Raw genomic sequence first — 19,087 nt, forward strand, 5'->3', positions numbered from 1 at the left:
GGCAGATCCCACGTACCGTGGGAGTCGATATTATGCGAAGCATGTGGTGGGTAGGTGACTGTGGCGTAACGTTTTTTACTGAGCGAGACGTTACGAAATGACGCTATAGATTTGTATAAATTTTATACGCACACAGATATGTTGAAGAGCCGCATATGTGTTATATAACCAGTTGTTTACGGTTGGGTAACGCTGCCAATGGCAACGTGGGTATTACCAACACCAGAAGCGGTAAGCTTATATGTAGCGCTTATACGTGTCCCGAGAACGCACGCACGTTTCACGAACCCGTGTGCATGTGTGCAAAGAAGTTCTTGACAGTTCTTGAACAAGGGCATCATCACCGTGATCGTGGTGTCGAGAGGTCCATCTGTAGTGAAGTATGTGGTGTAGTAGAGCTGTTGGAATTCGTGGATGCCTTGGTCATTTTGTCGACACATTGTCTGTCAACAGAGCCGGCAACATGTCGGAAGCTGAAGCCACCCTTCGCGTTCGTGAGGTATAGGCCGTCGGGGCTGGTAGGCCAGGATAGTGCTATGTAGACCAACATCAGTGGATGGTGTTTGTCGTACTCGTACACTACCTGGGCGTATGTGGCCTACGTAGCCTAGTCCACAAAGCGGCTGTCAATCAATCCGGCATCATCCTCGGTCAGCATGAGGCCATCGCCCAGCCTCGTAAGAAATGAAGAGGATACAGCGTCGTTCTGGTGGACAAAGTGCACTTTACAGTGCGGTGATGTGGATATCATATGTAACTTTCGTTAATGTATTCCTCCGGGGTCGAGCAATGCTTCAATATTGCTTGCTGAATCATAGGAATACAAACGTAATGTTTATTAGACTGCTATGAAAGCGGAGCCAACACTGGAATTACAGACGTTAATCTGATATGGCGCCTGTATCGTAGGAGTAGACATCGTAGGAGTATCATGTACTGTTTATTGGTTTCTTGTAAAATTAGATAGCCAGCACCAAACCAAAATTGACGTTGCACCGATATTACGCCTGTGTAGGCTGTTTTTCCAAACCAGTGTATAGACCTGGCGTGGCTCTGTGGTTGAATACCTGATTGCCACGCAGAATGCTTGGGTTCGATTCCTGTTGGGATCCTAATTTTTATTCTTTCCATTCGTTGAATCAATGCTGCCGATGTTCGTTTTCCTTAACGCTCTAGCATTTGTGCTACCAATGTCTGTTCTCGCCGTTCCTGGGTAGATATAAACTGTCAGTCACCTGTGGCGCATACCCGTAAACCGCGGCCCGTAGTAAACGGGTATGTGCCACACGTGTCTAGTGGAAAGGGTTTGACGACGTACGCGACAGGAATTCAACGTTATTCATGTCATGACCCGGCAGTCATATTCGTCAAATCATCTTACCCTCCCATGCAAATTTTGGTCTACACCAAGTTAAGGAGGCGATCATGACAGCACCCAGACGTAGGCGGCTAGATAGATAGATAGATAGATAGATAGATAGATAGATAGATAGATAGATAGATAGATAGATACGTAGATAGAAACGCTCAAAGTGCCAGAGGTTCGCTAAGAAATGCTTCGCATTTAAAAAATTACACCATCTCCCGCTAAAGGGAGGGGACCATGACGCGATGCGAAGGCGTAGCACTTGCACCACCTTGTTCGGTTGGCGTTCATTGGGCATGCTACTGACCTCGCGTCGTGGAACGCGAAGAGGAACGCTACGCCCGTCGTGTCTTCCCTCTAGCCTGGCCGTTAATTATTGCAGGGCGAGCGGGGAACGCGGTCGACAGGCGCGCGAGAGGGGGGCGGGAGCGTAGGATAGGAGGGAGAGGGGAAGGGGCGCGCATGCGCTGGCGCTCATCGCGGCGTTGCGCAGGAGGGAATGAGGCACGCGAAAGAGGGGGGGGTGAGAGGGGGAGATGGTGAGGGTTAGTGGAGAGGGGGGAGGGAGAGAGGAGTAGTGCTGCGTGGAGATGGCTTGCGCATGCGCAATAAGGGTGGTCACGTCGCACACCACCACCACCGGATTGAACTCCGATATAAGATGCTTCGCATCTAAAAACTAAACATCAGTGGCGAAGCCTTGGTACTGTGCAATGCGCCCGCGACCTTCCAGCGCATGGTGGATACCGTTCTGGGCAACTTCAGGCGGCACACGTGCTTGTGTTACCTGGACGACGTCGTCGTTTTCGCTCCGGAAATCTCCACGCATCTCAAACGTCTGCGGCATGTTTTGACGCGTTTGCGCAACGCCGGCTTCCAACTGAATCTGAAGAAGTGCCGATTTGGAGCACGGCAGCTGACAATCCGTGGCCGAATTTCCCAAACCTACGTCCGTCAAAGAACTGCGCAGTTTCGTAGGACTGTGTTCGTACTTTCGACCCTTCATACGAAACTTTGCCACCATCGATCGCCGCTGACGAAGTTCCTTGGAAGTAACGGACCCCTAAATTCGTGGTCGTCCGAGTGTGATGACGCGTTCGCAAAGCCTAACGAATGGCCTAACCGAGCGCTTTAACCGCACGCTCGACGACATGCTCTCAATATACATCGCCACCGATCTCACAAATTCGGATGCCATTCTGCACTTCGTTGCCTACACATACAATACCGCCCCTCAGAGCACTACTGGTTTTTCACCCTTCTTATTGTACGGAAGGCATCCGTCGCTCACCATCGACACGATACTTACATACAAGCCGGATCCATCTGAGTGTGTGCCTATTTCTGCCGCAGCCAGGCTTGCTGAAGAGTGTCGCGAGCTTCCCAAAACCTTTACGACGCATGAACAAGAGCGACAGAAGAGGACGCGCTGACACCACCATTTCTGAGCCCACGTTCCTCCGTGGAGCACTCGTATGGCTCTCGGTCGCCACCACTGCAACTAGCCTCTCAACAAAGCTACTGCCGAAATACGAAGGCCTCTACCGTGTCGTCGAATGCACATCCCCGGTTAACTACCTGATCGAACCCATTGAGCCATCTTCGGACTTGCGCCGTTGAGGGCGCGACCTAGTCAACGTGGAACGCCTCAAGGCCTAGTATGACCCACTCATAGTGACGACCTGTTAGGTCACCGGGCAGCTCCCTTTTCGTACCCGGGGTAATTGTGGCGAAGCCTCGGCACTGTGTAATGGGTGTCGCTCTCCAGTGGTTTATCGTGGGTCATCATCTTCGGCTCGTTCCTGGAAGAACGCTGCTCGCGCTCAGAGTCCGTGCTTTTGTCTTGACGGTCGCCGCTGCATATTGCCGCTGAGTGCCGTCCAATAAACATCTTAACACATCATTGAGACATGGCAAGACAAACATACGCCGCTGTTGACACAACCATTTCGTTGGCTGTGAGAGGACAATTCATGGGCAACCTCTTCAGGCATTTAATTCATAGCAGCCCGCTATAGCAATTGGCAATAAAACAGCTGGGAAATGCATGGGTCAGATTGTGAAAACGGCGTTACTTGAGCACGTTGCTTCCCGGTCGCGGGTTAGTACTCTTCCCGGGGTCTTTACGCCTTTTAGAAACTTTATTTTTTCGAAGAATACTTGAAGCGGAAGAGCCGCTGACACTTAGCACTACTACTGACTACCCGACAAATGTTGACGTCTTTTCAGACATTAGTATTCGTAGTGACGTCTGAAAATGGCTTGGAAAACCCCCTTTGAGTAGCAGCGCTAATAAATTCTTCCGCATTTCTCTGTGCGAAGTAACATTTTAAAGCATTTCGAACAACGTGCCCTTAACTATACGAAAACATTTTTTTCAACAAGGTCCACGTCATAACTATCCGGTATTGTTCAGATTATAAAAGGACCACATAGACTTGCTCGCCTGCAAAGCGCGTTGATTTTCCGGTTGGCGCCGAACGCTGACACACGAACTATTTCTGTCTTGATTATACCGTTTCTTGTACGCCTTGCAGTCGGTGGCTTCTATTCTGCCTCTATTCCTTTGGCAAATGACGAGGTTGTTGTAAATATTTATAAAGAGTAAGTACAATTTCCGAATGCATAGTAAATACATCGTTTTAATTCTACTTAGGCATTTGTTAGCCTACGTCGTAGGCTGCTAAATCGTAAGCGCTTGTTTTCACTGATGTTCCCTAGACCATTTTGATAATTACTTGTCACAGAAACCCCCCTACCTTAATCTCCAATATGCGTGCGAAGGGTTTGCAAGTACTTCACTGGGGAACACGAAGCGAGTTTAGCGCGTGTTGGCCGATACAGGGTCGAGCCAAATACCCAGTCAACGGAGGTTTTATGTTTCGATGTCACATGCGTGCCCCCTCGTACCCGTCGCGGCAGCGTAGCGAATACGGTGCGCGCTGATTGTCTCGAGGGCGCGGATTGCCTTCCCGGCCACGGCGGCCGCATTTTGATAAGACAGACATACAGGCACACCCGTGTACCTAGATTTCAGTGCACGTTAAAAGTCCACTGACAGCAATATTTTGGTTTCTGGTCTTTCTACAATAAATACAAGCCTTGTGTCTGATCATCCTGAAATTGAATCGTAAATTCTGCAGTGTATCGTATAATGCACATTGGCGTCAGTAATCATCAAGCCCTTGTCGCATTTCATAATAGCTCATGTAAAATCATAAGAAACTAGTACCACAATACGGTGAAACACTGCAAGATGTCGTGCGCTCAAGCATGGCTTCCTTGGTTGGCCCCGGCTGCGCGCCGTTGTTCCGACCGTTTCATTCGCACAGGGAGAGCGCAACCACCAGATAATGCGGTGTGACAGCCAGAAAAGCTGGCTGGTCGCTGACCATTAGTGTGCCTCGATGAGCGTGCCCAAGCGGAGACCGCGTGCAGCAAGGCACTCTATTAACCATAGACCAAGGTCGCCCTCCTGCGGCGTGCTAAGGAGTCCACGAAACAAAGTTACACCAGTGCATCACTTGACGAGAGGCGCGTCTGCACTTTTTGCCTCCCATGTTTACTCACGGAGAGAGCGTAAGCCGAGAACACGGTGTGACAGCCAGGGAAGCTATTCTCGAGATGCCCATCTAATGGACCGTCCATTTCGGCCGCCGCTGATTAGCTTGAGCTTGGCGAGGAGCGCACTTCCTGCTGCTAGTTCTTCTCCTGCAGCGTCATTTTGACGTAACTGAGCTCTTGCAACTAGACGCAATGGACAGGGGCGGAATGCGCTTCAACGCACCGAACGGAGCCTCCGGAGATCCGCTTTTGGCCAGACGAACCACGGAGGCCGTGCATTGAACTCTGAGTCTGTAACGCCGTTAGCCATCCAATTAGGATTAATGCGGCCGCTCGTATAACGCACTTGTCATAGCTCGTACGCCTTCCCTACATCGTTATCATGCTTCTGGCACACGATCCGCGAAATAGCCCCACGGACCTCCCCACAAGAGAGGACCGTCGACGAGCAGTGCAAGGAGTAAGAGAGCTAGCCTTCTTTCTCAAGGCCATTAGCGTCACCAGCGGGATGTCGCCATTTCAAACCCCTAGATGTAAGGAAGTAGCGGCGCTCTTTTATCCAGAGCCATATATACCCTTAGGCAGAGGTTGGCAATTCTTTCATCTAGCCGCTCTCTGCACCCCGCCTCTGCGCCGCCTCATCTCATGACGTAAACCCTCTCTCCTTGCCGAAGGCATTGGCGGCAACGCGGCGCAAAGTCTGGCGGATCAGCGACGGTGAGACGCCGGTGCGCCGCATTCAGACGATTGCTGAGGAGTGCACGTAGGTTGCGAAGCTCTTGTGGGAACCCGCGTATGGTCTCGTGCGGTATTCATGGCGACTGCTCCTCGCATTCATGCGTGAATTCGTTGCGTGCAATGGGCTGTTGCTGCGCGGTTGGCTGCTCAAACAGTTTCTAAGCGAATGAGTTTCTAAGCGAATGAGGGTTTTGCGTAATTTTTATAACTACCACTACAATTTTAGCCGCTGCCGTCTTATCTAGACCAAGAACAACCCAACACGTTTGTAAAAGCCTTTATAGTGTACAAAGAAGCGTACTTACTCGAGATACAAAAACGTTCTAGAAAAACTGTACTCATTTTGTCTACAATTTATTGAAAAAAACTTTCTCGAAAAACATCACCAATGCTTTGCAATGTTTACAAGACACGTTTTCGCGACGGTTAAAGGGATACTGACCAAAATCGGAAAATTTTACGAGAACTTTGTAAATGAAATCTCAGTGTGCGATTAAATCGAATAGATATCGACTCTGAGCAATTGTTTCAGCGGATAGTTGTATTTTCGGTGTCTCATCTTTCTACGTCGCATCCTTATACGATGCCTTAAACAATTTGAACAGATCGGCCGTGATGTGAGCACCGAGCAGTTATTCGCGCGTACTCTGTCGCTACAAGGGTCGTCAGTATTCAACTTCAGTTTTTCAAATTCACCGAGCAGATGTTCCATGCCCGCAGCACTTCTTACACTGTACGACAGCCGTTTGCGTTTCGTGCTGTAGCCGTTCACTACGCAGCTAAACTGCTCGTCAAGTACAATTATCTTTTGCACAAGTAAGTATTCGTTCCCGAAGCAAAGTGTGGGATTGGGCTAGTTGGTATTCCATTATTAAACTGCTCAGCGCAAAAAATTTGACACGGTACACATAGAGAAGACGAGGACCAGCGCTGGTTCTCATCTTTTCTATGTGTACCGTGTGAAATTTTTGCGCTGAGCAACCCGTTCCCAAGCCGGCGAGTGTAAAATACTCCGCACATCTTGTTCGATACCTCGTCGTGAAATCTCTCGAAAATCCACTGCTTTGAAGGTATAGCGACAGCTGACAACTGATCGAATGTCAGTGTGATGCAACTCTCAGTCTCGGTAGCGTATATAGGTAATCGCCTGCCTTTCGTTTTGCTATTTCATATCTGGCGGCTCCTCCAAACTGGGCACTGGGCTTTCGCGGGACGCCGTGTGGTTTCGGGGGGGATTTGCGCCTAAACCCCGAACATTTTGGCTTTGAAATATGGGGTGGAAGTGCTGGGAACAAGCGCGGCACGGCACCGGGCGCGAGTTGCCACTTTCCACGTGGTATCAAAACTTCTTGTCCCGCAAGGACAGGACGATAGTGCTTTACAATGTCGTCACTCTCAAAATGAACGCCACAGACCTTGCATTTCGCAGTAACCTTCCTATCTTTGCGATCCAAAGCTTGAATGGCGTAGGGTCTTTTGGAGGTCTGAAGAAGTGTCGTGAAGCGGAGTCGTCGTTGCGGTAGCCGCTCTTGCAGCCCGGCGCATAGCAAGTCAGCATACCGCACCGTGAATCTGTTCGCCCTCGTTACGCTTCGTACACCATGCACGTGTCTTCCTACAAGACGCTAAGCCTGGTCAAGAACAGTCGCAAAAATGACGAGCGAACAAAACGCAGACGTCGCTGTGTGCGCTCGTACATCGGGATCACAAGCGCCAGCCGCGGCAGCTAGACTAGGGAGCCTTCATGTGTGCGCGCCCCCTCCGAGGGGGCGCGCACACATGAAGGCTCCCTAAGCTAGACGTGACTGCAGCGCCACTAGTTCTCACGACCGCCACGCGGACCGCCTCTCCGGCGGAGCTTTTAAACTGAGTTTGTTCTAGTAACGTTGGCCGTGACGAACTGTGTGAGTCATAAGAAAGGCGGGAAAGAAAGGGAACAAAAAACGGGGGGGAGGGGGGTGGTGTACGTTTCTCTGAATGATTCTCAGTGGAAGCACGTGACATTTTAATAATAGCAAGTTCGACATTCCTAGAAGTAGGGCTTAACTCTCGTTGGTTTTCGTTGTGTATGTACCATACCGAATCGATTCAAGAGCCCCCTTAGAAACGTTAATACCTGCTGGCTGGAGTGTGTTGAACTTGTGAATAAGGTATGGCTCTGTATATTTTCTGTCCCTTGGGGACCGGAAGTTTGACTGAAGTATGTAAAGGTTGAGATCTTCGAAATCGTGACCTGCTACATTAAAATGCTGTGCCACTGCTTTGGGTAACTTCTTCGCCGTGTATGCGCGATGCCCGTTTAATCTAACATTAACATGTTGTCCCGTTACGCAATGTACCGTTTTTGACAATATGAACATTCTGTCATGTAGATAACGTTTGAACCAGTGCAGGTAAAACTAGATTTTATATGATGGACGTAATCGCTTCCGGTGCTTTTAACTATAACGTCATCTTGAAGGTGTTTACAAGTCTTACATCTTGGAGGATAGCAAGGTGTTATGTAGGCAGTAGAACGAGGGTTTACTTTTGCATGCGCTAACATGTCCTTAAAATTCCTATCGCGGCGATACACGACCTTTGGTACTCCGGGAAACGCTTTTCTAAGGCGCTTATGGCTTGCCAGTATTGGGTAATACTTACGGAGGATATTATTTATGTTTGATATCGCTTGTGTTGCTGTATCGCGCGTGCGCGATATATGCACGCACGTGCTGAGATGTCCCCTACTGCCAAGGGGAGGCCCCTAAATCCCTTTACTCGATCCATCGCTAAATTCGCCATTATATACCGCCGCTACAATCACTCACCCACTCTTGACCACGGATATCAACAACTTTCTACTCCAAAGGATTCGTGCTGGGGCCGGTAAGGAAAAAAGCCAACGAGCTTTCTTTATTTACTAACACATTATTGATTACCAATCATAAATGGCATAAAAACATGCTCCCCGTACACAACACACGCTACACAAAATTATAACAAAGCGACGTGCAATGTAGAATACATAAGAAAAATATTTACGACAATACAATGACGCAATCAGCATAACAAGATAACGTTGTTGCATAGGTCAGCTGCGCAATGTCTCCCTCCCACTTCCAAGTTCGTAATAATGGAATGGATATAGCTTATTTCACGAGTGAACCGGCCTTGTCGCTGGCCTAGGGGTTGGTTGTTCGGGTCTGGGCTCGTTTGCTCTCGGAGTCGCTGCCGAATTCGTGCAGGGGCTCAACTCGGTCGTCACGGCGGACTTCGTGCTCCAAGTGGCTAAAAATCTCTCTTTCTCATTTCTCGGGGCATCGAAACACCGGACTCCCCCTGTGAATTCCTCGAAAGGAGCCAAAACGATGCTCGTTCATTTCGCAAACTCTCGTCATACCTTCTTCATTTAACTTCTCATCGTCTCCATCATCATCTTCATAACCTCCCTCAGTCGTCCCCATGTGAGTCATCTATTTCATCATCTACCTCAGTCATCAGCTCATCGTCTCTCCTCTCTATCTCTTTCCATCCTCCATCGTGGTCCCACGGTCGCTTTTCATAGGCCCCGACCCCGCTCTTCGGTGGCGCCCAACCAATTGTCACTATTGACGAGACATATTTGCTTGTCGGTCAGCGTGTGTCAGCCCGACGACCGCCTTCTCAACCCACAGCCACGCAAAGCCCTCGCTTGAGGCAAAGTAGATCAAGTAAAATACACAAGCTCAATTTGGAGAGGGTAACGGGGAAGCGGTTCGATGATGCGCCCTGGAATTTCAACGCTCAGACAAAGCGGCCCCTCTCCAATGGTCAACGCGCAGTGTTTTGAGCGCTGTGCATAAAAGCCTCTGGTCATCCCCATCGCCCTCATTTCTCCGGTGTCTGGCGACCAGATGTCAAAGTCGCGCTTCAACGCTTGTAACAGGCGTCTTCGGTACATTTCCGCGTGGTCGCCGCTTCTTATCTTCGAACGCCGCAGGTGGTCATTCACGGAGGATGCGATAATAAGCCCCAGAAGTTGCGGAGGCAACAGCCCTGCTGACGGGATGGCCGGCCCGGTCCGGCAGAGGGGCGACAGCGGAATTGCATGAACTAAATCAACAATAGGCGCTCCGCTGTGCCCACGCTATAACACTGAAGGGCGCGCGCGGCGTCTCGCCCTATAGTGATGGTAGACCAGAAAGTCCGCCACCCCATGCCGATGTTCGTACGCGGGCCCCGCCAGACCCATCGACAAAAGCTTCCAACAACACCGCTGCGAAATGCAGTCTTCGTCGACTCCGTTGGCAAAGGGACAAGGGTCTTCTTTTCTTCGAGGCGTTGGTTAAGAAAATGGGTGTAATCAGTTTACGACGCCCGAGGTCCAGTCAGCATAAGTCGAGACTTCAGAGTGCATGCGTGTCTATATCGCGTGTATATGCGCGTGTGTATGTACTACCTGCGTGCGTGCGTGCGGGTCGATAGTGCTTATGTTTGTATGTGCGTGCTTCTCTGTGTCGCGTGTGTATGAGGTGCATATGCGCGCGGGACGAGTCACTGGGCATGGCGTGATTAATGTGGCGTGTCTGTCGAGTACATCATGCAGTCATTTGCGCGAGTCTCATGTGGCGCCTACCACGGCCAGTGGTATGTTGGTATGCGGGAAACTTGATTCACAGTTTCTATCAACCAAGGAACGGCGTGAGCTGACAATTGAAAGTGTATAGGACACATTGCTCTGGTTAAACTTACCGTTCAATTAAAAGTCTATCGAAAGGCATACTAGTTGTTATAGGAAGAGACAAACGCTGACAAAGGTGCTACAATGACCCTCAGCCATCCTGTATAGATCATAAATAAGTGCAATTCGTCAACGGCTGCCTAACAACAGTTTTGGTGGGACCTCTCAGGATTATGTGTACGCGGCAGGATGTTTGGCGTAATATAGTTATACTTGCTGAATCACACGTTCCTATTCGAATTGGCAGTTTTCTGACAGACACCTGCGCAGGACACAACAGTACCGAAGTGTGGTGTGCGCAATTGTGTGTTGTGCGTAGGTCGTGGATGAGCCAACGAGAGGTCTGGAAGTCCTCGACATAGTCTTTCTCAGCCACGCCATCCTCTAAATGCCGGTTTCGAATGCAATGTAGCCGAAGGTATTTCGGATCAAAAAACCTTGTCTCTGTGTTTCTCTTCGAGTTCCCGAACCAAGCATATCATGTACCCGATTTCCCTATTTTGATGAATCCGATCATGCTTCGGCTATTGATTCAGTGTGTAGCTCTTTTTACATATTTACTGATAAATGTTCTGGTGGGAATGTTAATGATTTAGGGCGGCTTTTCGAGAAATGTTCATTAGCAATGTGTTCAGCGTTTTGTTCCTGCTAAAAAAGAACGAAAACAAAGCTTGGACGACAACAGACATGCTATATTAGTCACGACGAGTGAGTAGACTACGACGCTCAATACCTAGTGGTGATCCCGTTAAACGCGCTCGGTTTAATCAAGTGAAGGAGGAATTTGAAGTTAATCGAAGTATGCCAAATACTTCTATTGGGATAGTGGGATTGCCTCGGCTTGTTAAAACCAACCCGAAAATGTTTTGGCAATCTATATTATCAGGTCTAACTGATGGCGCGACACATTAATTATTGATGAGTGCACTAGCAATTGTGATACAACTGCATCTGCCTTCAACTCATAGTTTCAATCCCTCTTTAGTAAGATCTGCCAGGTTCATTGATTCTAAAGTATCATAGTATGCACAATTGGTTGTCTCATTGCGACACGCAATGCCATTCTACGACATATACACAAGTTCGCCGCAAGGGCGAGGCAAGATTGCGATATCAACAAAATGGAATGTTATATGAAGTAAGGCTGGCAGCTAACTCCTTTTGTATACAACCTGCCGTGACTCGACAAAACGCGGGCGTAAAGAAACGCGGTCACTGCTGAGAGCAAAGCGACCTTCGTGCTGCCTACCACTTCACTGGAAACTGAACAGTAAGAGCAGCATGTGCAAAGGTAAGACCGTCTGCCGACCCACGTCATGAAAAAGCGCGCACGACTGCTCCTTTCTAGCAAAGCTCGGAGTTCCCGCCGGACCCAAAAACGCGCCGGGGGTTTCCACGTATTTGCTATCGAAACAATGCATTGCTGCAATTGTGGGTGTCGTTCCATGTTGGAGTGTATAGCTTCTGCGGGAAGGCAGCGAAATGACTGCGTCCGCATTGCCACTGAAACTGCATTGGCGTCAAATGAAGAATGTGTTTTGTAGCGTTAGCTACATTGGCCTAGCTGAGCCAGCAGAGCCAGTTTCGCGCGCCTCCTCCAGAGCCGTGCTGCGCACGCGCGAGGATCAGTGATGTCACGCAGCTGGCGCACTGGAGCCGGCACCTCCCGCGCACACCGCCGCCGCCGGTCTGCGCATTCCAGAGACAGTGACGTCGTAGCCGTGGCAGACCAATTGGCGCCGGCACGCGCGCAGCTATTCGCCTTCGCTTTGCAGTCGCCGTCTGACACTGCGCTCGAGCCGCTTGATAGCGCCTCTGACAGGCGTTTGCCAGTGTGGTATAGTCATGGAGAAGCAGAGCGCAAATGCTGTTCAACGGCGCAGAAGAGCAGAGAAGCTTAACTCATCGGATCCCAAAGTAGTTGCCGGGCAATTAGCAGTTGAGCGTAGAAAGAATGTTCAAACAGAAGAAGGCTAAACGTATTTCGGAGACACGAAAATCTAAGAATAATCAGCTGAAACTTTGCTAACGCTACGTATATCCTGGCATAGCTGAGCTAAGCCAAACAACCTTTTTTTTACGCTCTAGTTCTGCCGGCTTTAGAAAAATATTTTCCTTTACTCTCGCGCGCGATGCAAGCGTAATACGTAGAGGAATGTGCACGAAGGTTTATTGTGCCTGCCGAGGTCTTTGTACGTCGTCACGCCTTGAGAAGCTAATCTGGATAAAAATACTCGCTGCGTAAGTGCACGCCGAGCACTATCGACGACTAGGTGATTAATATTCTTGCCTGGAAGTGCTTCTGAAACTCGTCCTCTGTGGCACCTCTAGCGAGTTCTTCTCTGGTTTTCTCTGGAAGTCATCGTTCAAATAATTTAGAATAAGGCGTTCTAGGAGCACCAACACTATTTTGTGACAAAATCAACAGCATAAGAACCACGTCATGTTTCAATAGAAAATACACCATATATATATATACACATATTATATATAGTAGTGGGAAAAGAATCACGCGGACCCCGATAGAATAAGGAATGAAAAAGAAACTACGACTTTCGTAGGTTCGGCACTGTATATTTTCACTAACGTTTCGTCTGGTGGACCAGACTTTGTCAGTGTCATATATATATATATATATATATATATATATATATATATATATATATATATATATATATATATATATATATATATATATATATATATATATATACATATATACATATATATATATATATATATATATATATACATATATATATACACACACACATATATATATATATATATATATATATATATATATATATATATATATATATATATATATATATATATATATATATATATATATATCTTTTTACACGTGTATCAGGTGCACTTCAAAGCGAGTGACATGGGTTTTTGTAAGCCAATATATCGCCTGTCATGTCAGTTTCATATCTTCTTCTTTCTGATATGCACACGTATATAAACTGGACTCATGCCATGCATTGTATTCTGATGAAGGCCGGACCCGCGGCCCAAACGTCAATAAATCGCTTCGTACGCGCGTCTGTTTCACTGCGTATATATATATATATATATATATATATATATATATATATATATATATATATATATATATATATATATATATATATATCGCTCTCTATTTTATGTTTTGCAGGACAGAGAAACCATGATCTTCCTGACACTAGCGTTTCTACCGTTTATAATAGACTTTGCTGCTGCGGGTAGTGCTGGAATCATTACGATTCCTCCGGAAAATTATGACGTTACTTGGCAAAGTTTATTGAATGTACGTATATCAATATTTTCAATGCGAAGTACGGCGGTTGTATCTCGTTTAAAGTATTCAGGTGCACGCCATAGATTAATTACTAAATCATAAGACCTTGCTCTTTTCAGCAACGTTCCGTAAACCGTTTTCATTATTATTTGTAATATAAACAACAATTAAATTGGTTGTCTGCATGGATACCCGACACTTGTTCGCCATGACGGGTGACGTTGTAATAAGGCACTTAACTGGGGAGTGTGAAGCGCTTTACACACATGTTAGCACACGAGAGTTTTCGCCTGTGCTAACTTTTACGGCATGTACGGTAGGCAAAACTTCGATGTCAGCTTTTTGTCCTCTAGCACCGGCCAATGTAGCTTAGCAGGTAGTGTGCCGTGCTACGATATAGTATTGGCTTTGAGATCTTGGAGTGGCGCCTTCTCGCGTGTGACGTCAGTGCGGGGACTCCGCTCTCAACCGCGCTGCAGCAGCCGCTGCTCCTGTATGCGGATCGTCTGCTTCAGGCGGGAACTTTGTCGAACGAACAGCCCCGCGACGGTCAACTAACGCGTGCAACGAATGTTTTCGAGTGTAATCTTGAACTTGTTTTAGTTGCGGCCCAATCGAGTGCGCTGAGTGCGCTGATGCCACCGACCGCATTGCTGGTAAGAAAGTGAAACTATGTGGGAGTGTTCTCGCTCGTTAGCTTGTTTCCGCCGTACGATACTTTTTAGTTTGGGTGTTTCTTTCGATATTTCAGTAAGCGTGCCGTTCTCCTGCATCTACAAGTATGTAGATAAAGCTTGTGAAAGGTCGCGGTGCCTCATCGAGGCCGAGGCGGTGTACGACGCAGGAGACGTTCTTGAATGCGCGGTCGAGGCCGTCAACGGAGATCGCATCACCGTCGCAGCTCTCGTCCTGCTAACAAGTGCGCAAGTGCCGCCTTGTTGCACACCCCCCTGCCGATGCCCATGATCGCGGTTTGTCTCGTACTGTCGGTTCAGTGACAACGATATTACGTCGTAGTTCATATTAACACCGCACAGGGCCATCGCAAGGGTATTAGAATATAACAAATAGTTAATCGCTGATTATACCATGCACAGGGCCACAGATGTTAACGTGGCAAGCTGGGGCGAGTTTCACGCCACGCAGCCTAACGAAAAGCTTAAAGAGCTTCGCTTTTAAAAAACTGTCTGCACTGCCTCAGGTGAAAACTTTTAGAGAATGTGCACTAAACAGCGGCAACAGGTTTCGCTTATAAATTTATGATAAGCAGTCGGCTAGGCGCGCGCTTGCCTTCATAAGTAAAATACGCATGTACACCATCCAAATGCAGCCGTAGTCTCAGATATCCATCGCCGCTCAGCTGATCGAGCTCACGAGGCGCGCTTTCCTGCGAGGCGATTCGGAGGCCGCGTCGTCGGCTCCTTGTCTAGGGGCCTTCGCGGCAGGTTGTGGGACGGCACCGCACCTTGTGTAAGTCGCCTATTAAGTATTGGCGACGCGTTTAAACGCGGTCACAAGCTTACCTAAGAGTGGCGCGTACGGTGGGTAGCAGAAGTCACTGTCCGCGAAGTGCTTGCTGCACACGGTCGATGAAGGCGTGGGGCGCTTTCCCATTCTGAGCTTGACTATCCACTTCTTCAGCTTTGGGTCCTTAGGATAGTTGTTAAAGCTTTTCACGAGCGGACGAAGTACACTGAGGCACATAGCATGTACATCATCATCGCGCAGCACTCGCCGCGGAGACAAGGGGCCGCAGTTCTAAGAAACGAATAGCTGTGGTTATAAATGAACGTTAAAAGCAGACCCACGGGTGTTCGAACAGCTTCAGTAGCCCCATACGCAAGATAACCAATTGAACTGCTTTTTTGTTGAGAGTTACCACAACGGTGGTTTAAACACTACGCTGGGCCTACGTAGCAGACGAAAGCGCACGAATCCCCGCTCTGACGTCATACAGGCGCCGTTCACAGCGCCGCCATCGGTCGCACACCAGGCCATTACAGTATCCTCATTTAGACAGAGTCCAAGATCAACAACAGCCGTGTACCTAGACTTAGGTGGGCGTTAAAGAACTCGAGGTTTTCAGCATTTAGCCGTAGTCTCCCACTCTACTGTGCCTCATAACCATATCATTGTTCTGACGCCTACGACGTTGGAAATTTATTAATTGTGTGCCTTCATATATCGTCCCTCCATGTTTTGCCTTGTTATGTACCTACAATCACCCGAAACATTATATATAAAATGCGTTAGTCGAGAAACCTTGCCCGGCTTGACAGTTTTAATGGGCACTTTTGCAAATAGTGGCTGGTGCTGCCATTTTTTGATAAAAAAAGTGGAGGCCCTTTGAGGTTCGCCTTCAAGAGTTGAACGAGATAGCGTAATCGGTCCTCCTACGCATCGCCTTAAACCGTGCCGCAAGGAAAGGAAAGTTTATGCGCGCAGCATTGGTCGGGTCAAAGTATCCTAGAATGCTTACTGCAAGTACAGTTGCGAAGTGCCCGCTACGCCATAATTCTTCCTTTGGCAAATTGGCGATGTACCCACTGTGCGTCCGTAGGGTGCCAGCGCACCTGTGCAGCTGCAAGGTTTGTTACTGTAGTGTCGAAGGTCGACACTAGGTGACTTTAGTTATGTTCAACTGTCATCAAGAGATGGCGCCACCTCTGACATATATAAATACGACTGTCACCGGAATAAAGGAGTTCTTGTGTGGCATGGGTTGAGTGTGTTCGTTGTCCTCAGTCGCGCCGTGTTGCCGACACTACAATCTGGCGACGAGGTTTTCGATCACACCGCGATGGCTTCCGCCGCGCTTTCGCCGCCGCCCCCCTTTCTCGCCGCCCCGGGCACTCCAGCCATACCATGGACCCGCTGGATACGCCTCTTCGAGAATTTTCTTCTCGCGTCTGGAGCGGCCGACCTGCCTGCGCCCCGCCGTCGAGCCCTGCTGTTGCACTGCCTGGGCCCGGAAGGACAACGTATTTTCGATGCGCTTCCACCGACGCCCACCGCACCCCAGCTACCGACGACTGAGCTGTTGGCCGCCGCCGCTACCTCAACCGGTGAAGTCAAAGACCGTGGCGTGCCCTCCAAGCAAGAAGCAGCAGCGACGAGTCTCCCAGACGTATACGACGCGGCCCGCGAGATTCTGGAACGACATTTCGCCGGCGCGCGCAACATTCGCCTAGAACGACATCACTTCCGAGAGCGCCGTCAGCTACATGGTGAGTCCATCCCCGACTTCGCCCTCGCGCTTCGTGAACTGGCAGCCTCTTGCGATTTCGCCGAGCAAGCCAACGATAATATGTGCGATCAGTTCGTTACCAGAGTTGCATCCCCGCAGTTGCGATCACGGTTGCTCTTGAAAGGTGACACGTTGACGTTCGACCGTGCCGTTGAAATTGCGCTACTCAGCGAGCGAGCCCAGCTGCAGTCGGAAGCTTTTTCTAATTCCGTTGAGCGCATCACACGCCAACATCCACGTCAGTATGACGCTTCCGAACAAAGCACGCGCGATAGTCGCGGGTACAGCAACGAGGCACGCCCCCTTTATCAGAGCCGCCCTAGCTTGCCGCACGCTCGTCAAAAGAGCTCGCCATCTTCAGATACCAACGCTGCCGATGTTCAGTACAGCAAAAATACGCAGGCTTGTGGTAATTGCGGCACACGTCACTGTGAACCGACGGCATGCCCCGCTCGCGATAGAACCTGCTTCGCATGCGGCCGCCGTGACCACTTTATGCGAGTGTGTCGTAGCTCACGCAGAGCACAAGGACAACGCCCGACTCACATCCAAGAAGTAGTTCCTGAACAAGATGCATCAGATGTCATTAGCCTACTCACTGTTCACGAAGACAAGCGCAAGGGCGTCTACATTGATGTCGTAGTCACGCCAGTCGCCTCGAGCTCAGAACCGCGCGTTGCTAAGTTCTTGGTCGACACGGGATCAGCCGTGTCAATTATACGGGAACAAGAATTTCGAAACATGTTTGAATGGGTTCAGTTGACGAGCTCTGCCCTTACATTGTTGGACTTCCAACGCCGGAAGATCCCCGTACTGGGCCAGTTTAAAGCAAGCATCTCATTTAAAAGGGAAACAGCCGTGATAGCCATTCATGTCACCCCCGGAGGAACTTCTCTTCTGGGTCTGGACGCGGTGCAAGCTTTAGGACTGCACATTGTGGGCGCGCAGCTACGCTGCCTGTGCACGGCTGCCGAAGCTTCAGAGACCATGAGTCAGAAAACAGCAATATCTGCGCATACGGGCGGCGCAGTTCCTGCAAGCCCGCCGAAGTTCGATATGCCACCTCTGTTATGGGCTAAGTTTTCACATTTGTTTTCACCGGCCCTTGGCCTGGCCAAAGGCGTCCAGCATCAGGTCAAAATGAAGCCGTCAGTCCCTCCAGTGGTGAAGAAGCTGAGACGCCTCCCACTTTCCCTGCGCAAGCCAGTTAGCGACCAGCTTCAGCGGCTCCTCTCCGACGATGTAATTGAAAGGGCTAACGCCTCTGAATGGATCTCTCCTATAGTTGTCGTCCGCAAGAAAGATGACAGCATCCGCCTATGCGTTGACCTCAGAGAGCCCAACAAAGCAATTGTAGTTGATAGCTTTCCCCTGCCTCATACGGAAGAGCTGCTGCACTCTCTTAATGGTGCACGTTACTTCTCAAAGCTCGACTTGGCCTCTGCATATTACCAAGTTACCCTTCATCCGGACAGCAGAGACCTTACGGCTTTCATTACGCACGACGGCCTTTTCCGGTTTAAAAGAGTGTGCTTCGGATTGGCGTCTGCTCCAGCCGCATTTCAGCAACTCATGACTGCAATCCTGCATGGTTGCAAGGGGGTCCTCTGCTACATAGACGATATCATCATCTTCGGCAGGACAGAGTCAGAGCATGTGAGAAACCTGGAGCAAGTTCTGCTGCGCATCTCCGAAGCTGGACTCAAACTCAATGATAAGTGCATCTTTAATGCATCAGAGCTATCATTTCTTGGCCATCATGTCAGCGCAGAAGGAATAGCACCCCTTCAAGCAAAAGTTGACGCAATTGTACATGCTTCCACCCCCACAGATGTAGGCATGCTGCGTTCATTTCTTGGTCTTGTGGAGTATTATGCCAAGTTTATTCCCAACCTTGCCGGAGAGGTAGAACCTATGCGTAGGCTACTTCGCAAGGACGTTCATTTTGAATGGGATCTTGCTGCTGAACAAAGCTTTACAAAGGTAAAGGAACTTCTTGCATCGAGAAGAGTTCTGCGAATGTTCGACCCAGCGCTCCCAGTTATTGTAGCCACAGACGCGTCTGCATATGGCCTGGATGCAGTACTGCAACAAGTTGACGGTCCATCCATTCGAACCGTTGCATTCGCATCACGAACCTTAACAGAGACAGAACGGAAGTACTCGACAGGAGAACGC

At 49.1% G+C, this 19,087-nt stretch overlaps 1 protein-coding gene across 1 annotated transcript in view; it reads left to right on the top strand.

Moving 5' to 3' along the window:
* The first annotated feature begins 3,749 nt into the window (after positions 1–3,749).
* Positions 3,750–19,087, top strand: part of LOC119405985 (uncharacterized) — a 92,953-nt gene continuing 77,615 nt past the window's right edge. The window contains exons 1-2 of the mRNA XM_049419277.1: positions 3,750–3,970; positions 13,540–13,671. Of these exons, the coding sequence (XP_049275234.1) occupies positions 13,552–13,671 (120 nt within the window). The 5' untranslated portion in view covers positions 3,750–3,970; positions 13,540–13,551. The remainder of the gene's footprint in view (positions 3,971–13,539; positions 13,672–19,087) is intronic.

Source organism: Rhipicephalus sanguineus, chromosome 9 (genome assembly GCF_013339695.2).
Source record: "Rhipicephalus sanguineus isolate Rsan-2018 chromosome 9, BIME_Rsan_1.4, whole genome shotgun sequence".
NCBI lineage: Eukaryota > Metazoa > Arthropoda > Arachnida > Ixodida > Ixodidae > Rhipicephalus > Rhipicephalus sanguineus.